Below are 17,237 nucleotides of genomic sequence, written 5' to 3' on the forward strand. Positions count from 1 at the left end.
AAGCATCCCCTGAAATTCCTTTGGAGGTAATGAAAATAAAGATATAAAAACAATATGGCAGCATATGAATTCACCTGAGATTGAGAATATATTATTTTCTGCTTGGGTATAAAAGGAAATTATTTTCTCTCTAACCACTGGAAATACATGCATAAGGCCCATATGTGCAATCATACAAAAATGTAAGAATTGTCCTCTATTTTTTTAAGAACACAACATGGTCCTAATAGAAGTGATTATGTTCCTTAAGAGTTCCACAGCTGGATACATGATAATCGATTTAGGGTTGCAGAAGATAAAAGAAATAACAAAAATGTTTGTTTTTCATAGCATGGTACTGGTAATTGGCTCCCTAATTGAATCATAAATGTTAACAACATGTGACTGAAATTCTTATTGCTGCCTTTCCATGAAATCAGAAGTTCTGCCCTAAGGGTTTCACACTCCTATTATCCCCTTCCCACACCTCAGTTAATGTAGCCACTGACTGTGATCAGTAAATTACAATGGCAATGTTAAACTTCACTTTCATGGGTCCCCATTTTCCACTGGCCTACTATCTATGCCCCCTTCAAAAAAAATCATTCAATTGATTCAGAGCCAAAGAGCAGCCGGGTGGTAATGTAAATCAACTACTTCTTTAGGTGATATGAAAAGTTTGCTGGGTGCTATTTGTTATATAGACAGCACAAGGAAGACTCACTGGCTATGTGACATATGGAAAGGGCCATAGCAGTACTCACCTGTTGAAGAACATGTCGTTCCCGCAACGTCATTAACCTTCTATGGAGTTCTACTAGTTCATCTAGATATGCCTGAAAAAGAAAGACAATCGCCCCTTAAGAAAATCAAAAACTTTAAGAAGCGACTGGATATACCACATTCTACCACCTAGTTCCCAGCTGTTCTGGCTTTCCAAATTGGTCTGATTAATTTTAAGTCATGAAGCACGGATGAAAAAAACAATCCTCACATAAGTACAGAAGTACTTTTACAGTAGTCTCTGTGGCCAGGTATACACACACAGATAATAACATATCCATTAGCCATATTCCCTTCAAGGCACAAAAGGCAGCAATAGCAGCGGATTAACTTTAAAGATATTACTACACAAGGGCAACTTCCATAATCTCAAAGTGAAAAATGCTGCCCCATGAGTAATTACATTTTGCCCAAAGAATATCTTTAAATCAATGGAATTCACACCGGCGACTTCTTGTATGTTGGGTTTTTCATGGTATTCAAATAATCACCAAAGAGTAGGCAATCAGGGAAACCAAATAGGAGACCTGTGGGGTCTCCAATGGCATCACAAAATTGTTCCTTTATTCTTTCTTTTTTCTTGAATCATAAACAAAAACAGCATAAAGTCAGATAAGTAGTATGCCGGTTCGTGACAAAATACTAACCTGCCCATACATAGCATTAGTCGTTAATAAACCATTCTTGGCAAATAAAGAACACTGCCAACTTTTTTTTCATGAAATGTAACTGAATACTAAATGTTTATTTTAGTTGTCAAAAATTCCCCCAGAGGGAAGAAGGACGTCTCTCTCCTTTATCCATTTTACTGTTTTCGTTCTGGTCAGTTTCATAGACCATTATGTAGCAGGAGGCTCCACAGGAAGCCCCTTAGTATGCTGCTAATAAAACCAGAGGAAAGACTTGTTAAGCGAGCCTTAGGGTTGTTGGAAGGAATGTCACTACCCTACAGTATAGTAAGTCTCTTCCAGTCTAGGATAATTAAATGAGAGTCAGGCTTCTAGTACATATGGGCGCACTCTCAGAGGGCATCACACTACAATTCTAGATGTCATTTTAACTTGCTACTCAGTCCTCTCCCTACCAACTCAATCTTCTGTCTCACAATTAAATTTCTTTGAAAATGCCTTGTAGTATAGGTATTGTGCCAAATGATAATGTGAACCCAAACTAAACATTGGAAGATAAAAATATTTTAAAAGTAAAACACAATATCAGATTGTACGCTGTCTTGGGGAGGGTGGTAGGGAGGGAGGGGGAGAAAAATTTTAAACTCAAAAGCATACGGAAGTGATTGCTGATAAATCAAAATAAATCAATTAAAAATAAATAAAAAAAGAAAAAAATTAAAACCCAATATTGAGACAATACTCAGGTCAGCAATTTTATAATTCATATATATATAATATACATATATATTATATATATTTATATGTAATTGCATCTGGGCACTTCATTTGGTAGAGAGAATGAGAGTGGAAGGCACCAAGGGAGATCAAGCAGAATATAAATGAATGAAAAAATATATGTTAACTCTGCATGACTTAACTCATAGCCAGGAACCAAAAACCTACCTTGTCACAATCCCCGTTCTTTATTTGCTTATCAGATTTGCTTTGCTTTATTGGGCTTTTCACTTCTAGAATCTAGGGATCAAAGAAAGATCACTATTAAACAAGTATTCTAAAGCTTCTTGGTTAACAACATTCAAGTAAACAAAGGCATACACATGTGTCATGGAACAATGTAAAAGAATCACTTTTCATTTTTTTAAATATCCTATTTTGTTGAAATCTTTTCTTTTTTATATGACATCTATCTCTGAACATATCTTTCCACCCTCTCCAAGTGGACCATCTCTTGCAGAAAAGAATAAAGGAAAACAGCAGTTCAGCAAAACCAACCAACACCCATGGAGTACACCTGATAGTGTATGCCATATTCCACACTATTAGTCCCCTACCTCTGCAAAGGGAAGATCACATCATCATCATCATCATCATCATCATCATCATCATCATCATTCAAAGAGCATTTTCCCTTAAGAAAGTTCTATGTTTAAGTCAAACACATCTCTGAAAGGCAAACAAATAATTCTGCTCATGGATCGGTTTCCTTTCTTCTCATTGAGGCCCACTATTATTTATTTTTCTGATCATAAATGGTTTCCATTAGAAGTGTGAAGTCAAAAATGATGACAGAGAAACTGATGTGGTATTGTGTTAGATTTCCTAGATTCTTTTTCTTATGTTAGATCTACCTAATGTTAGATCACTCAACCTTCCATTCAGGGTCACACTGACAGAGCCTCCAAAAAAGGAAAGAGTGAAATCCCAAATCCTGCACTGCTACCCACAAAATCTTAAAAGAATCATAGAACAGACTTCTATGCATTGAGATGATACTTTTTAGAGGACTTAGAAAATGAAAAAGACAAAAAATGCATAGGACCAGAAGTTGTAGAAGACTTTTCTGCATGGGTAGAAGCATCATTATCTATACTGATGACATCATAGATCTAATGAAGTAATGAAGAAAATGAGAGACTCAGAAAAGAAATGTTTTCAAATTAAAACCCCATCCCTATTGTTTTTCTCTAATACCATCATCTTAATTGGCTAGGAGGCCACTTCATCATTTGACTCATATACTATTTTTTTTATCAGATCTTCCATATTCTGGGACAAGGAAAAGCTTTGAAGATCTAATTTTTCATTGACAAATGTCTTATTTGTTGGGATTAGTGCTGAGACATTCTGGGAAAAGGACAATGCATATTTGAAAGCATTTGTTTTCTTTATATCCAAGAAGCCTGAAAGGATAATAAGCTTAGTTTTAAGCAAAACAGCAAAGTTGATTGGAAGTGTCCTCAATTCTATTTTTTAAAAATAATTCAATGAGCAAATTGGCTAAGTTAATTATAAATATAGAATGTTGGTAGCATGATAAGGTCACCTGTTGTTGCAAATAACCAAGGGACTCATTTATAATATTATCCAGACCGAAGAAACACTTTACACCTCCATTTTGAAGGATGTCTTTCCCATTGTGGTTGTTGGAAATGAAACCTCCAGGGAAAACAGGATGCACACAGGTCTAGGATTGGGTAGGTCAGTAGATGGCACTCCTCCCTAACTCAGAAGCAGTTGGAAGGCAGAAATTGAACATTCTGGGTGGACAAAACACAAGGTCCCTCAGAGCACTGGGGCAAGAGAAAACATTTGTTCCTCCTATGACAGAAGAATAATTTCACTTGGCTTAATTTTCCCTTTGAGATTTAGTTTCTTTCCACAGGACAGTCATTGTCGTCCCTACCGAAATACAGAGAGTAGAAAACTACCACTTAATGTTACATCACTTGACCTTCCATTTGGAATTATAGTTGGTAGAACCCCCAAAAAGCACTGAAGTCTCCCATGCCACCCACATTTCCTAAGTGTCATAGCCTAAGAAAGTTTGTGATGTTCCTGGAGATGAAAAATTAAGATACAGTCATGATCCAAGTCCTTTCTTTAGAAGTTGCAAAGGCAGAGAACAAGAAGGTCCTTCTGGTGCCAATGACCAGCCTCAAGTTACAGAGTAGCTGCCCAGAAAAAGGCCCAGTTAATCTTTTCCCTTTGATCTCTTACTGCCGCAAAGTAAACAGCTTTGTTGAAAACCTCACAGAATGACAGAGCTATATCATCCTAGAGACAATTGCTTTATTTAGTATCTGTTCTTATCTTTAGCAAAATGGTTCCAGAATACAAGTGTACCCCACCTTCTCTTCTGTTTTGGTTTCAAACCAGTTTAACTGGATGGGAGCTCTGATTTCACTCAGCTGGCCTTTGCAGTCTACCAGCCTGTAGAGTGATTTATTATATTCTGAATATTAACCATGGTGCTATGAATCCTCTGAACTCTTTCACTAAAGGGTATTTTAGCATTTTGTTTTCTGTTCACACATAAATGAGGTTCAAGTAATGACAGTAGAACTTTGGCTGGAATGATGACTCCTGTTTATTTCAAATTCAGTAACATTCAAAGGAGAAAGTTTTTCTAGTTTTCCTATTGATATCACGGACACACACTTCAAGGAAGCTTTGAAATAGCATGATAATATTATTTGGGACATTCTCTGAAAATGTGTCAATATATAGGACTTCCATAATTAATCTTTTCTGATGAACTCTCATTTACAGAATATAGTCAGTTACTGATCATTTATAAATTGAGATATCATGGCAAATCTCAGTTAATATTTGGTACTATAAAAATATGCTTCTTGTAAAGACTGTTTTCATCATTTATTCCTTTACTATAACAGGAAAAAATTTTTGAGACACAAATCAACTACCTCCCTACCCATAAAAAGGGCTTGAGAAAAGGCAAATCCAGTTAGCCTGATGCTTTGGATAGCACAAGAGAAAAACTATCTATTGCTAGCAAAGGATGAAGGGAATTACTCAAAGGGCCAGGAAGGGGAAACTGAATAGCTTTCAAAGTCTCCTGGGCAAGTCTTCATGGTAGGTCTTCATTTATTGTGTTTAATGTGAATTCCCAGGGCACTGTATGCCTACATTCAAATATAAATGCAAAAATACATTTCAAGGCAAAATGTGATTTTTAATAATCATTAATTAAATCTTATTTATTTAATATCAATGTTATTCATTTAATTATAATGTGAGCAATAAATATGATTTAATGTTTGTTTATATAAAATTTATTATTTTGTGTTACTTAAAATCTTTTTCTTCTTCATCCTGCTCATTAATGTGAATCATCTACAGAAGATAATACTCATAATAGCACTTAATTTAATGGCAGATTATAAGCTACAATGATGACAATAAAATAGATCACACTTATTTCCTCCTTGACAGTTTACAAAGTACTTTCTTTAAGACAACCTTGTTCAAACTGGATAACATGATGATACATCCATTAAAGGCGGTGCTGACAATGACTAGAGATTTGATTTTTGCATTATGTACCTATCTCTTTTAATTCTTCATGTCATTCAAATGAAGAATCATGACGGAAGAGAAACATCCAAGCCCAACTGCTTGTATCCAAAGAACGAAGAAATAATTCAATTCAGTTCAACAAACATTCATTAAGGATTCTGGAAATACAAAGATTAAATAACAGTAACTCTTGCTCAAAAAGGGATTATGATTTAATAGAAGGGAAAGCCATATACCCAAATAATAATAATGACATAAAGTAGATTGTCTTAATGGCAAAAGAGAGGTCCAGACAAAGTGTTTTGAGAAAATTTGCAAAGGTAGATTCCATTTTAAGTGTGGAGTGTTAGGGAAGGAAAACATCATGGAGAAAGAAGAGTCTGAACTGGGTCTTGAAATAAAGGAGAGATGTGGAAAGAATGCATTTCCAGAATCAAGATGAAAGTTATAGACAAGATATGGCTTAAAATATAGGTTATAGGTAGATTGTTGAAAGCTTTGAATATCAAAATGACGTAGTCCATAGACTTCAATTAATTTACATTCTACTAGGGTGAGGGGGTGGGGGGGAATCAACAGGTTAAGACCTAAAGGGCTTTACATTTGAAGTGCCAGGCTAAAAAAAAAAATACTATTTTATCCAAAAGAGTATAGAAAAGCCACTAAGATTTTTTTGGAGCAAGAGAATACCCAAGAATCACAGTATTTAGATCTAGAAAGGAACTCAAGTGACTTCCTCCCCATGGTCACAAAGGTTGCATGGAGTAGAGCTCAAATTTGAACATAGGTCTTCTGGCACCAAGTTCGATGCTCTTTCCTCCCATCTTTCCCTCCCCCAACCCCGCCATGACATGTTGGTTCTCATCATCAAATATGGTCTTTAGGAAGGTTATTCTGGTAGTTGCGTGAAGAATGCTGTGGGACTTGAGGGTAGCAGACTGAAGGGCAAGAACTAGAGAAGATTTAAGAGTCCAAATGAAAGACATTTAGGGGCTGAAATAGGCTGGTGGTTGTGAGTGGAGAGAAAGAGGCAAGATGGGACAGATCTCATATTAAGAAATAAAAAACAACAATGATGAACCATTTTCATTAGATTTTTTGAGACAATGGTTCAATTAGAGAGGAGACTTGCCTACTTCATACCACGTACAGCACTTTTGACCACTCAGGAAAGCAAGAAGAACCAGGAGAACACTGTACACAGTAACAGCAACATTGTGGGATGACCAACTTTGATAGACTTAGCTCTTCTCAGCAATACAATGATCCAAGACAATCCCAAAAGACTCCTGATGGAAAGTGCTATCCACAACCAGAGAAAGAACTATGGAGTCTGAGTTTTTCACTTGTGGTTTTTCCCTTTTGTTCTGATTCTTCTTTCACAACATGACTAATGTGGAAATATATTTAATATGATTGCACATGTATAGCCTCTATCAGATTGCATGCTGTCTTGGGGAGGGAAGGAGAAAAAAAATTTGGAACTCAAAATCTTATAAACGTTGAAAATAAAGTTAAAAGATTTTAAAAAGAAGAAAAAAATTAATGTTAAAAAAACAAACTGACCACTCAGCCAATATTTTGTACTGTTGTTATTCTGCACTACCAATAAGACTATAAGCTCCATGGGGGCAAGGACTCTATGTCATCTGATTTTGTATCTTCCCAGACCCTAATGAAATGCACATAATAGGAACTTGACAAATGTTTGTTGAATGAATGACCAAAAAGATGCAAAAGAAATCAAAAAAGATTAGAACTACTATTCAGGAAATCAGAAAAGTAAGCACTCACTTTTCTCTAGGTCACAACTGTGTCCCACAGCACATTATAGAAAAAGTACCATATAACAGTTAAACCTATTACCCTACCCAGGAGATAAAAGAGCATCAGAGTGACAATTCATATAGGTTCTTTAGGGCTTCCTTTAAATTCCAACTAAAATCCCACCTTCTACAGGAAGCCTTCCGCAATCCCTCTTAATTCTAAGTACCTTCTTTTTGCTAATTATCACCTATTTATCCTTTATTTGTTTGCATAACGTCTGCTCCATTTGAATGTAAGCTCCTTAAGGGCAGAGATTGTCTTTTGCCTCTTTTTGTATCCCCAGTGCTTAGCACAGTGCCTGGCAGGTAGTAGATGCTTACTAAATGTTTATTGATTGATTGTTTATCACTAGATATTAGGGATACTTCTGAAAGCAACAGGAACCTAAGGTGACTTAAAAGTTTGATTCTGGATAGATGAGTTCAGGCTATCAGTCTTCTGAATTGCAAAGCCTACCACTTACCTGGTTGCTGTTGGTTTTTAATAAAGGTGGTGGGGGTTCATGTCTTAGAGGAGAAGAGGCAGAACTACTTTCACTGTCACTGCCATCACTTAAACTAACTCTGAAAAGACAAAAGGAAGAAAAGATGGAGACACACATAGAAGGAGCATTAGCAACACAGGCAAGTTATAAGGACCTAAGAAATGAAATGTAGTTTTGAAAATCAATCAAAAACAAGAACTGAATAGGATGATTTACCTCATACTTTCAATGACAGGACCTTCCCCAATAAGGTTTTCATTTTAGCTTATATGAAAGGAGACCCATTTCTACTTCAATTCCCTTTCATTCTCCCTCCCCTCCCTTCCTCTTATAAAGATGATAATATATACCCACAATGGTCCAAAGGCCCAATGGTCAAATGAGAAATAACAGAAACAGTAAAAGGGAACTGGGCAATTCAGACCCTGAATTAAGGAGAATTAACAGTGATACTATTGGAATCAACTGCATGCCATATTAGGAAAATCACTCAATCTTCTATTGTAGATTTCTCCTATTGTAGATTGTTGCTTTTTTAGCATGTAAACAGCAGTGCTTTATATAACCACACTTTCTCAAATCTGGAACATTCACATATCATCCATATGAAAACATGCATAAAATCTCCATAGACTATAGTATCAGGTCATGGTAAAAAAAAATGGCCTTCATAAGTACAGTAATGTCTTCCAACAGTTGAGAACAATTACAATTTCAGTAGGTTTTTTTGTTTAAATCAGCTTCAGATGATCATGGAATCTGGCATACAAGGGGCCTTAAAATCATTGAATCTAATGATCCCATTTTACAAATGAGGAAACTGGAAGCCACAGAAGGAAAGCATGGGGAAATAGCTGATTCAAGGTCGAGAAAGCAGTGAGTAGCCCTGCCAGGATTTTAACCTCTTTTTATAGGTTCTTAAACATACCAACATTTGCTGTTTCTTTCTCTTTCTTCCACAGATTAGCAGATTATGGATGGAAATGTTGGTGGGGGGGCTTATTGATTACTTAACCCTCAACCTATTTTTTCCTATTTAGGAGAATTCACAGAACAAGTGTGTGTATAAGAATATGTTGGACTAGCTGAGAAGTAGTAATTGACTGGGCTTATTGTGCATATATTGTACTTTCAGTTCTCCTAGAGTAACATCGAGGTGTTGACAGTTTAGGAGGTCATGTCAATTTTTCCCTTTTAACAAGCTGCACACGTTATGTTCAATATAGCATCCTTTCAGCAATTATGGGGCCACCAGAAAAAGGAAACATCAATAAATACTAGAAATGTAATTTATGAGAAAGCTAGCAGGCTGGAGCACTGGTTTTGGAATCAGAAAGACCAGAATTATGCCTCAGACACTTACTAGCTGTGTGACTCTAACCTCAGCCAAAGTTTCCTCATTTGTAAAATGACGATAATAATAGTATCTAAATGAGATAATATAGGTAAAGAACTTTAAAAATCTAAGAGTACAATATAAATGTTATATAGCATTTAAAACAGTAGGAAAAGGAAGACAAGTTGGCACATTTATAATAAATACAACTTCAGGGTAATTTCAGGTTGGCTCTTAAAATATATCATATGGATTACCTACCAATTTGCAGCTGCAAATCTGCTTAGGAATCTAAGTGTTAGTGCACTAAGAAAGAAAGTTCTAGGAACACATTGTATTTCCAATATCAAATGCCAAAAACAACTTCCTTGGAGCTTAGAGAATATCCTGAGGAATAAAAGACAATAATTCTACAGGGAAAAAAAAAACCTGAATTTTTCTGCTACAGTTGCTTCAGGGCTGTAATGTCAATCACTGAGATTGACAAGATTAAGATAAATGGCTTCCTGTAGATATAACACATGCATAACATGGGATATTCATATGCCAATTTAATGGGAACATTAAGCATCACTGCTTCAGCTTTCTTTGAAATAAGGTTTGTATTCAAACTATTTTGATGTTGGTAGGTCTTCTTAAAAGCTACCATCCAGCTCCTCCTTGCCAAAAAAAGATACTCACCTGCGACTCCGACTGCCTCCTCTGGTATTTATAGTTCTCTCCATTTCGGAGTCATTGTCATTCTCATCTGCCTCCTCTGACTCATCTTCATTGTCATCAGAATGCAGATCTTTCATTATAGACCTTAATGGACCTATGTAATGAAAATAAACCATAGGGGCAAAACAGAGGGAACTTAGGATTCACTTTGCATTATTAGGCAGAAGCAGATAAATAGGATAGATAGGCGAGCTTAACAGAAGCTCACTATGAACAGAGCCCAACTACTATTAAAAGGTTTCACCAAATTTGAGTAATATTGGTAGTTCTTCTAGAAAGGGACTATGCCAATTAAGTACTGTTTGCACTACATACATTTGACTAAGCATATATTTATTTGAGAAGTCTATATTAAAGGAATTTAGTGCTGTCTCTTTTTCTTTTTCCTTCCTGAACCCAATTTACACCTAAAAAGATCTGTAGAGACCTATTAGTAAGCTGCAGTTATTCTGTTAGGTTAATCCATCCATTCAAAAGCAGAGTCTAATAAATCACTCTGGTTGTAACTTGTTCTAGGCAATGCAGCCTTTGTGTGGCTGTTTTTGATCTCTTTAGGTTCATCTCTTTAACTGTTTCCCTTTATTTCAAGGCCAATTTCAGGTCAAGCACGAACTTTAGTAAACTTCAGATTTTCAAGGTATTTCAAATTCCATGCTGCAAATGGTGACCTCGGTCTTCAAATTCATCTGAGCTAGTGAAATGACCCTTTCTGCAACAATTTCATAAAAATGGTTTTCCACTTTTCAAGTAATCTCTGATAAAAGGCCAGAGTGCATTTACAAAGATGAGCACAAGGCATTAGTGAGAAAATTCAAGAAAGAATCCAGCTTTATGATGAGCAAAGAAAAGTGACTTGATTCTAGAGCAGAGCATATCCGGAAAGACAAAGAGAAAATCAGCAGGATACTAGCTTATCTTCCACTCTGAGTTAATAAATATGGGGAATAAGTTAAAAGTTGGATGAATACAAATGGGTAGGAGGCACTTTGATTCTGGATTAGATAATCCTAAAGCCTAATTTAAACTGAGGATTTTATTAGCTCAATTCCCAAAGTTTGATCACTTTGCAATCCAAGATACAAAACCCAAATCACTTTGCTTTTGTCCTGGGCTCATTGGAATAAGAGTTTTGAATAGCCAAAATGATCTCCTATTAACTTTCTAGTTTACTCTTCCCCTTCCCTCCTCTCCCCTACTCCCCACCCCCATTAGGAGGATTATTAACCATTTATTCTCTTTCAGAACACAAAATTTCATTGGATAATGTTAACTGTGATTGAGAGATGGACATAAGATATTTTAAAGCAAATGACTCTTTGATATATCAATCTGATATCTGCTGGGGGGGGGGGGTTTCACATAGACTACAGATGTCTACCTACCCTACATTAAGCTTGTTGAATCTGAGTTCATTTATACTAAAATTTGATACATAATGATAAAGGAAAAATAACCAGTTAGAATTCAATTCAAATTCCTTAGAGAATAAATTAGAGATGTCTGCAGGTATCTGGCCAGTGTCTATAAGAGAAATGTTTAAATGGTCCAACTACAAATTTAGTCTTTTGTATAATATTTTATTTGGGGTCAGTCTCACTGGAATCTTCCTATTCCTTTTTAAAATGAGAGTTTATAGTGTATGGATCCAAAAAAAAATATAATAACTACCTCTTAGACATTAGAATTAAATCCACATAAACCATGAAGGAATAATAGAAAATTTAATAGAAGCCAAGTTATCATTCATTCTTATGAAATGATAGTAGAAGAAATACCATAAACCAAATGGTTAACAGCATTCCTTTTTGGTTTCTTTTTAGCTTTCGAAATTCTTAGATGGTTTGGGTACCTTGTTGTCTGGTCTGGGATGGAGTAAAGCTGGAGCTCGAGCTTGAACTTGAACTGGCCGGACTAGGTTGTTCAGACTTTAAAAAAAAATAGAAAGAAAAAAAAGGGGAAACAAGTCAACAAAAGGGTAAATTCAAGTGACACAAGCGTTAAAATAACACAATTTCTTATAATCTTCATCTGCCAGGCTTAACAACTGGCACACACCAGTCTATGCTCCTGGTTTTTTAGAGATATAGAAAAACAAGGACATGGGCTGATATATGCACAGACTTGCTTGTCCATATCAACAGCAGAAAAACCTGGTTTTGATCTTGTTCCTCTTGTTCATCCTTGTTAAGATCTCTTGCTGAAGACCAACATTTATTACCCTATCAATTTGCAATGGTTAGTTCTGCTCAAGGAGTTAAAGTATGGTGGTAATGAAGGGAAAGTCATGGGTAGGATCACAATAGGAGCCAGTTGGTTTCACTCTGTTCCAAGTCCAAAGACAGTGCCTGTAATCTTGACTCATAAATGTATAACTTTGGTCACAATGGGGCCAGATGGACAGCATGGATGGGGCACCACAAATTCTTTGCTTCTCTGAGAGAAGCAACTCAAAGCCCATGCTCCAACAATGAGTGAGTAGTATATCAACCAGTAAACATTTATCAAGAGCCTACTCCGTGCTAAGCACTATGTTAAGTGTTAGGGATACAAAAAGAAACAAAAGATAATCTCTGCCCTCAAGGAACTGACAATCTAATTGGGGAGGCAACATGTAAACAAGTATATATAAATCAAGCTATATACCAGATAAGTAGGAAATAATTAACTGGGGGAAGGCATTAAGCAGGATTGGAAAAGGCTTTCTCTAAAAGGTGGAATTGCCAATCACAGATCACAATGCTAACCAGCACTGAGGCTTTGACCTGCTCCATTTCCAACCTGGACTGGTTTGTTCCTCCTTAAGCAGCCTGGTGGCCCTATTACTCCCCAGGGGCTCACGATGTTGTTGTTGGACCCTATCAGCTTTAGCCCTATTGCAGCTCAGAACTCCAGAGCTCAAGCCATCCACAAGCGATGGATACAGGCATGCTCTACAAAACTACGGTGTATTTGTTCTATAATCTATAGTCTTAGGGAATTTTGTGGGACACAGAGAATACGTGTAAGAAGAAGGAGGTTCCATTTCTTGAAAGACTCCCATATCATCCCAACTAACATCTTTCTCTTTTGAACTTGTATTAATATTTCTTGTATGTAACAGTAATTTTGAACTTGCATATACTGCCTTATATGATTCTTTTCTTCCTAATTAGAACATTAAACACTTTAACAGTTGGGATCATGTCTGGTATGGCTTTGTAGCCTCCCCTTTCTCCCTACCCCACCCAACCTGCCATGCCCAGAACATTGTACAATGCATATAGCAAATATCTATTAACTGACTACATAAAGGGAAGCGGATTATGTCTTCTTTGAAACACATTAGGATTCTCTTGGTTAGGAATAGAATCAGAAAATATTTGCGGGGAGAGGGAAAAATGTATGGTCTAAGGTAGTAAAAGGACTGACTATGATCCCCCAAAACTTGCATGGATAACAATTTTTAAAATCTCATTAAAAAAAAGAATTCACTGTCACTCAAATACGATTATTGCAAGTTCTTTCCCACCAATTCTTATTACTGTTGCAGTATGTTTGCTCCTAATGCAGACTACTTAGCCTCCCCAAATCCTCCCAGTTCTGTAATTCTGCCATTTATTCAACAAATATGTATTAATAGTTTGTGAACAGACAATCTACTATTACACAAGACACATCCATTTTCCACCAGGCTGAGCTGATCACTAAAAATGTCTGACAAAAATGACCACTTGTAGCATAGATGATCATTAGTTTGTGTGGCAGTCAATATTTATTAGTCTTCTCCCACCCTTCAGAAATAAAGCTACACCCTATAGAAATCTATGTTGCCATCCCTTCTGCAACCCCTCCTCCCCAAATAGCCTGAGGAACAATTTTTATGCAGCTGAAACAATTTTTTTTTCAGTTTTTGATCCATTCTTAGGCTAGATAGAAAAAAATGTGCCGGAATCTTTGCAGAAATGGAACCAAAAAACACAAGCTCTAACAAGTAGAAGATTGGTTTTCCCTTCATTAAAAAAAAAGGCATGATCTACACTATACAAACCCATACATCTCTACTGTCTTCCAGAAAAGAGGAATCTGTTTCTAAATACAGATGATTGTAATATCTTTATTCTTGTAAAAAAAAAAATATATATATATACATATATATATATACTTACAGTATAGTACAGACAGACTGTATGTTACTGAACTGAATAACATTAGTAAGAACTGGCTGCAGATCCTCAATCCTTGAATCCCATTTTGTTCTTTTGTCTTCCAAGTTGTCATTTTCTTCCATAAAAAATTGATAGACTGGAAACCAAAGCCCATGCAGCCAAATACTAGGCTTCTGCTGGCAGCAGAGAGATTTTACTCCTCACACTACCAAACCAATAGGCTTCATTTGACCTGCTTTGGAAGGACATCTTTCCAACTGAGTCCATTCCAATTTAGTCTGACTCCAAAACTGAGAGTGACATTTACAATAACAGAAGAAACCTATACGATACCACTTTTACTCCTTCTATGCTACATATCCACTTGTCTTTCAAGCACCAACATCAATACACAAGAACCCAACTAAGAGGCAGTCTTAAGGTTGGGTCAAATAAGGTTAATAATTATGTGATCCAAAGGAACAAAGACTGCTGTGTATTAAAATGAGACATACTGACATAGGCAAACATGTAAAAGACATATACTAGGTCATAAGATCATAAATTTAGAGTTAAAAAGGACCTAAGAAGCAATCAAGTCCAACCTACTCATTTAACAGATAAGAAAACTGAGGCACAGAGAGGTTGAGTTACTTGCTTAGGGTAACCCAGTTTAGTGTCTAGGGAAGGATCTGAATCCAAGTCTTCCTGATTGCAAGCCCAGTGGGCTATCTACTAAACTATGTTGTAATAAGGGGGCCCGGGGTGGGGTGAGGGGTAGGAGAGAGAAGGGGAATACAAATGATGAACAGCAGTATCCAAACACTGTCAGCAGCTAGAACACAGAATATTATAACGTTGAAGCTAACAGGGACCCTTAGAGACTATTAAAATGTAAATTAATTTTGTTAGTTTGCAAATATTAATTATATAATTCAGATCAGGACTCCATAAAAGTGTTCCATGGTCTTTTCAATATATTATATTGAAAAACAATATATTATGATATATTAATATATATTATATTAAAAATATATATATTAAAACCAAACAAAAATCTCTGTGGCACTTAACTGGCCAGGAGATGGATATTCCTACTCTCATCTTGGTCCTTCTGTGTAAGAGGAAGTGGATTTACTTTGGTTAGAATCAAGGCAGTTAAGTGGCACAGTGGATAGAGTTCTGAGCCTGAAGTCAGGAAGACTCCTCTCTCCAAATTCAAATCTGGCCTCAACCACTTGCTAGCTGTGTGACCCTAGACAAGTCACTTTACCCTGTTCGCCTCCATTTCCTCTTCTGTAAAATGAGCTGGAGAAGGAAATGGCAACCCACTGAAGTTTCTTTGCCAAGAAAACCTCAAATGGGGTCACAAAGAATTGGACGTGACTGAAATTACTAAATTGAACAAGAATCACACAATATCTCACGGAAAGGCTAGAAGAAAAGGGAAAAGGAAAGGGGAAAGGAATGTATGTTGCTCAAAAGCAGCACCTGGCTTGTTACAAGTTCCAAAATTTCTCAATTCATTTTTGACTTCATATCCCTTCCTGGCTCAGCCACCTCCTCAGTGGGAATGGATAACTGTTAAGGTTCTTATAGGCAGAGTTGGCCAAAATGAGAAAGAAATGTGATTTTTCTTTAAATTCTGATTTCTTACCAAATACTGCTTTGGCCAACAGTAGCTTGCCACACCAGCTGGGCTGTTTCATTGGCTTCTATCACACTTACTGTCAGCACAAAACCTCAACACCATCTCCCAGCCTGGCAGGAAGTTATACACGTGAGAAAAAACACAGAGCTGCTCCAAAGCTGATGAGGCACTCTAACAAAAGAGTAAGAATTTAAACATTCCACTATGCCTACCTTTTGAGAAATGCATCACTTAGTCTGTTATTATTCATTTTTTAAATGTGAAAAAACATTTGATTGTGAATTTAATTATAAAAAAATGCAAACATTTCAATATATAAAAAAACCAAGGATTTTATAAACTGAACTTGTTTGTTTTTTAAGGACGAGTATGTGTAATTAGAGCAGCCTTAAATTCATATAATTATATATGTAAATACGTAAAAAATATATATATGAATCAATATGTATAAAATTTAACCAGGTCCTGACAAAATTGCTATTTGTGTATCCTTCTGAATTTTTAATTTTATGTGTACTTAATTTTCTTTTTTTAAAGTTTCATTGATATGTTTTGTTTTTGCAGTACAAAAATTTATAGATCACTCTCTTCATCATGTCTCTTGTGACAAAGTGAAAATTAAGTGAAATTAATAATACAGTAACCTCATCTGAAAGTTCATGCATTTTAAATCTACAGTACCTCAAAATCTCTATTTAAAAAAATAAAAAAACATTTATTTTCTCTCCCTCTCAATCCCATTAGTGTAAAAAGGAGAAATGAATTAATAATATGCATAGTCAAACAAAATAAATTCCCCAAATGACTGTATACAACATTATACATCATAAATCTATCGCTTCTTTATAACTAATAGAATGCCTCATCATTGGTCCATTGCAATCATGAATAGTGACTGTAGTGATCATAGCTTAGTGCTTTCAAAATTGTTTGTTTTTACACTACTATTGGATAAATTGTTCTGGTTCTGTTTATTTCATGATTAGTTTATAAAAGTCTTAAAAATTGTTCCTTTTTATAATATTGATTTCATAATATAAATTGTTCTGCTTCTGCTCCTTTCGTTCTTCTGTGCCTTAAAAAAATGTTTTATTGATACACTTTTCCTTCATTGATAGATTAAGGTCATATCTAATCACATTGCAATAATCATGGTGTTAAAAACAAAAACAACTCACGGATTCTGTTATAGCTCAGTACGTTTGATGGCAAAGCCCTATTCCATATTATAAGATTTGGGAAATAGGCAAGGAGAGGTAATGTTGAGAAGGCAATGGAAAGGAATGCTGAAAAATCAAGAGACCTGGGTTAATAAAGAACTTAGAGCTAGAAAAGAGATTATCTAGTTGACCTTCCTTCCTTTTAATATATAAAGAAACTGAGG

The 17,237-nt window shown here is 35.8% G+C and overlaps 1 protein-coding gene across 3 annotated transcripts in view; it reads right to left on the minus strand.

Moving 5' to 3' along the window:
• Positions 1-17,237, minus strand: part of MLLT3 (MLLT3 super elongation complex subunit) — a 289,127-nt gene that overhangs the window by 8,638 nt on the left and 263,252 nt on the right. For all 3 annotated transcript variants that reach the window (XM_027859116.1, XM_027859115.1, XM_027859113.1), the window contains 5 exons: positions 11,928-12,003; positions 10,040-10,172; positions 8,002-8,101; positions 2,337-2,408; positions 744-815 (listed from right to left, as the gene is read on the minus strand). In XM_027859116.1, coding sequence (XP_027714917.1) covers positions 744-815; positions 2,337-2,408; positions 8,002-8,101; positions 10,040-10,172; positions 11,928-12,003 — 453 coding nt within the window. The remainder of the gene's footprint in view (positions 1-743; positions 816-2,336; positions 2,409-8,001; positions 8,102-10,039; positions 10,173-11,927; positions 12,004-17,237) is intronic.

The sequence above is a fragment of the Vombatus ursinus genome, unplaced genomic scaffold (genome assembly GCF_900497805.2).
Source record: "Vombatus ursinus unplaced genomic scaffold, bare-nosed wombat genome assembly UNPS02014158.1, whole genome shotgun sequence".
NCBI classification, from domain to species: Eukaryota; Metazoa; Chordata; class Mammalia; order Diprotodontia; family Vombatidae; genus Vombatus; species Vombatus ursinus.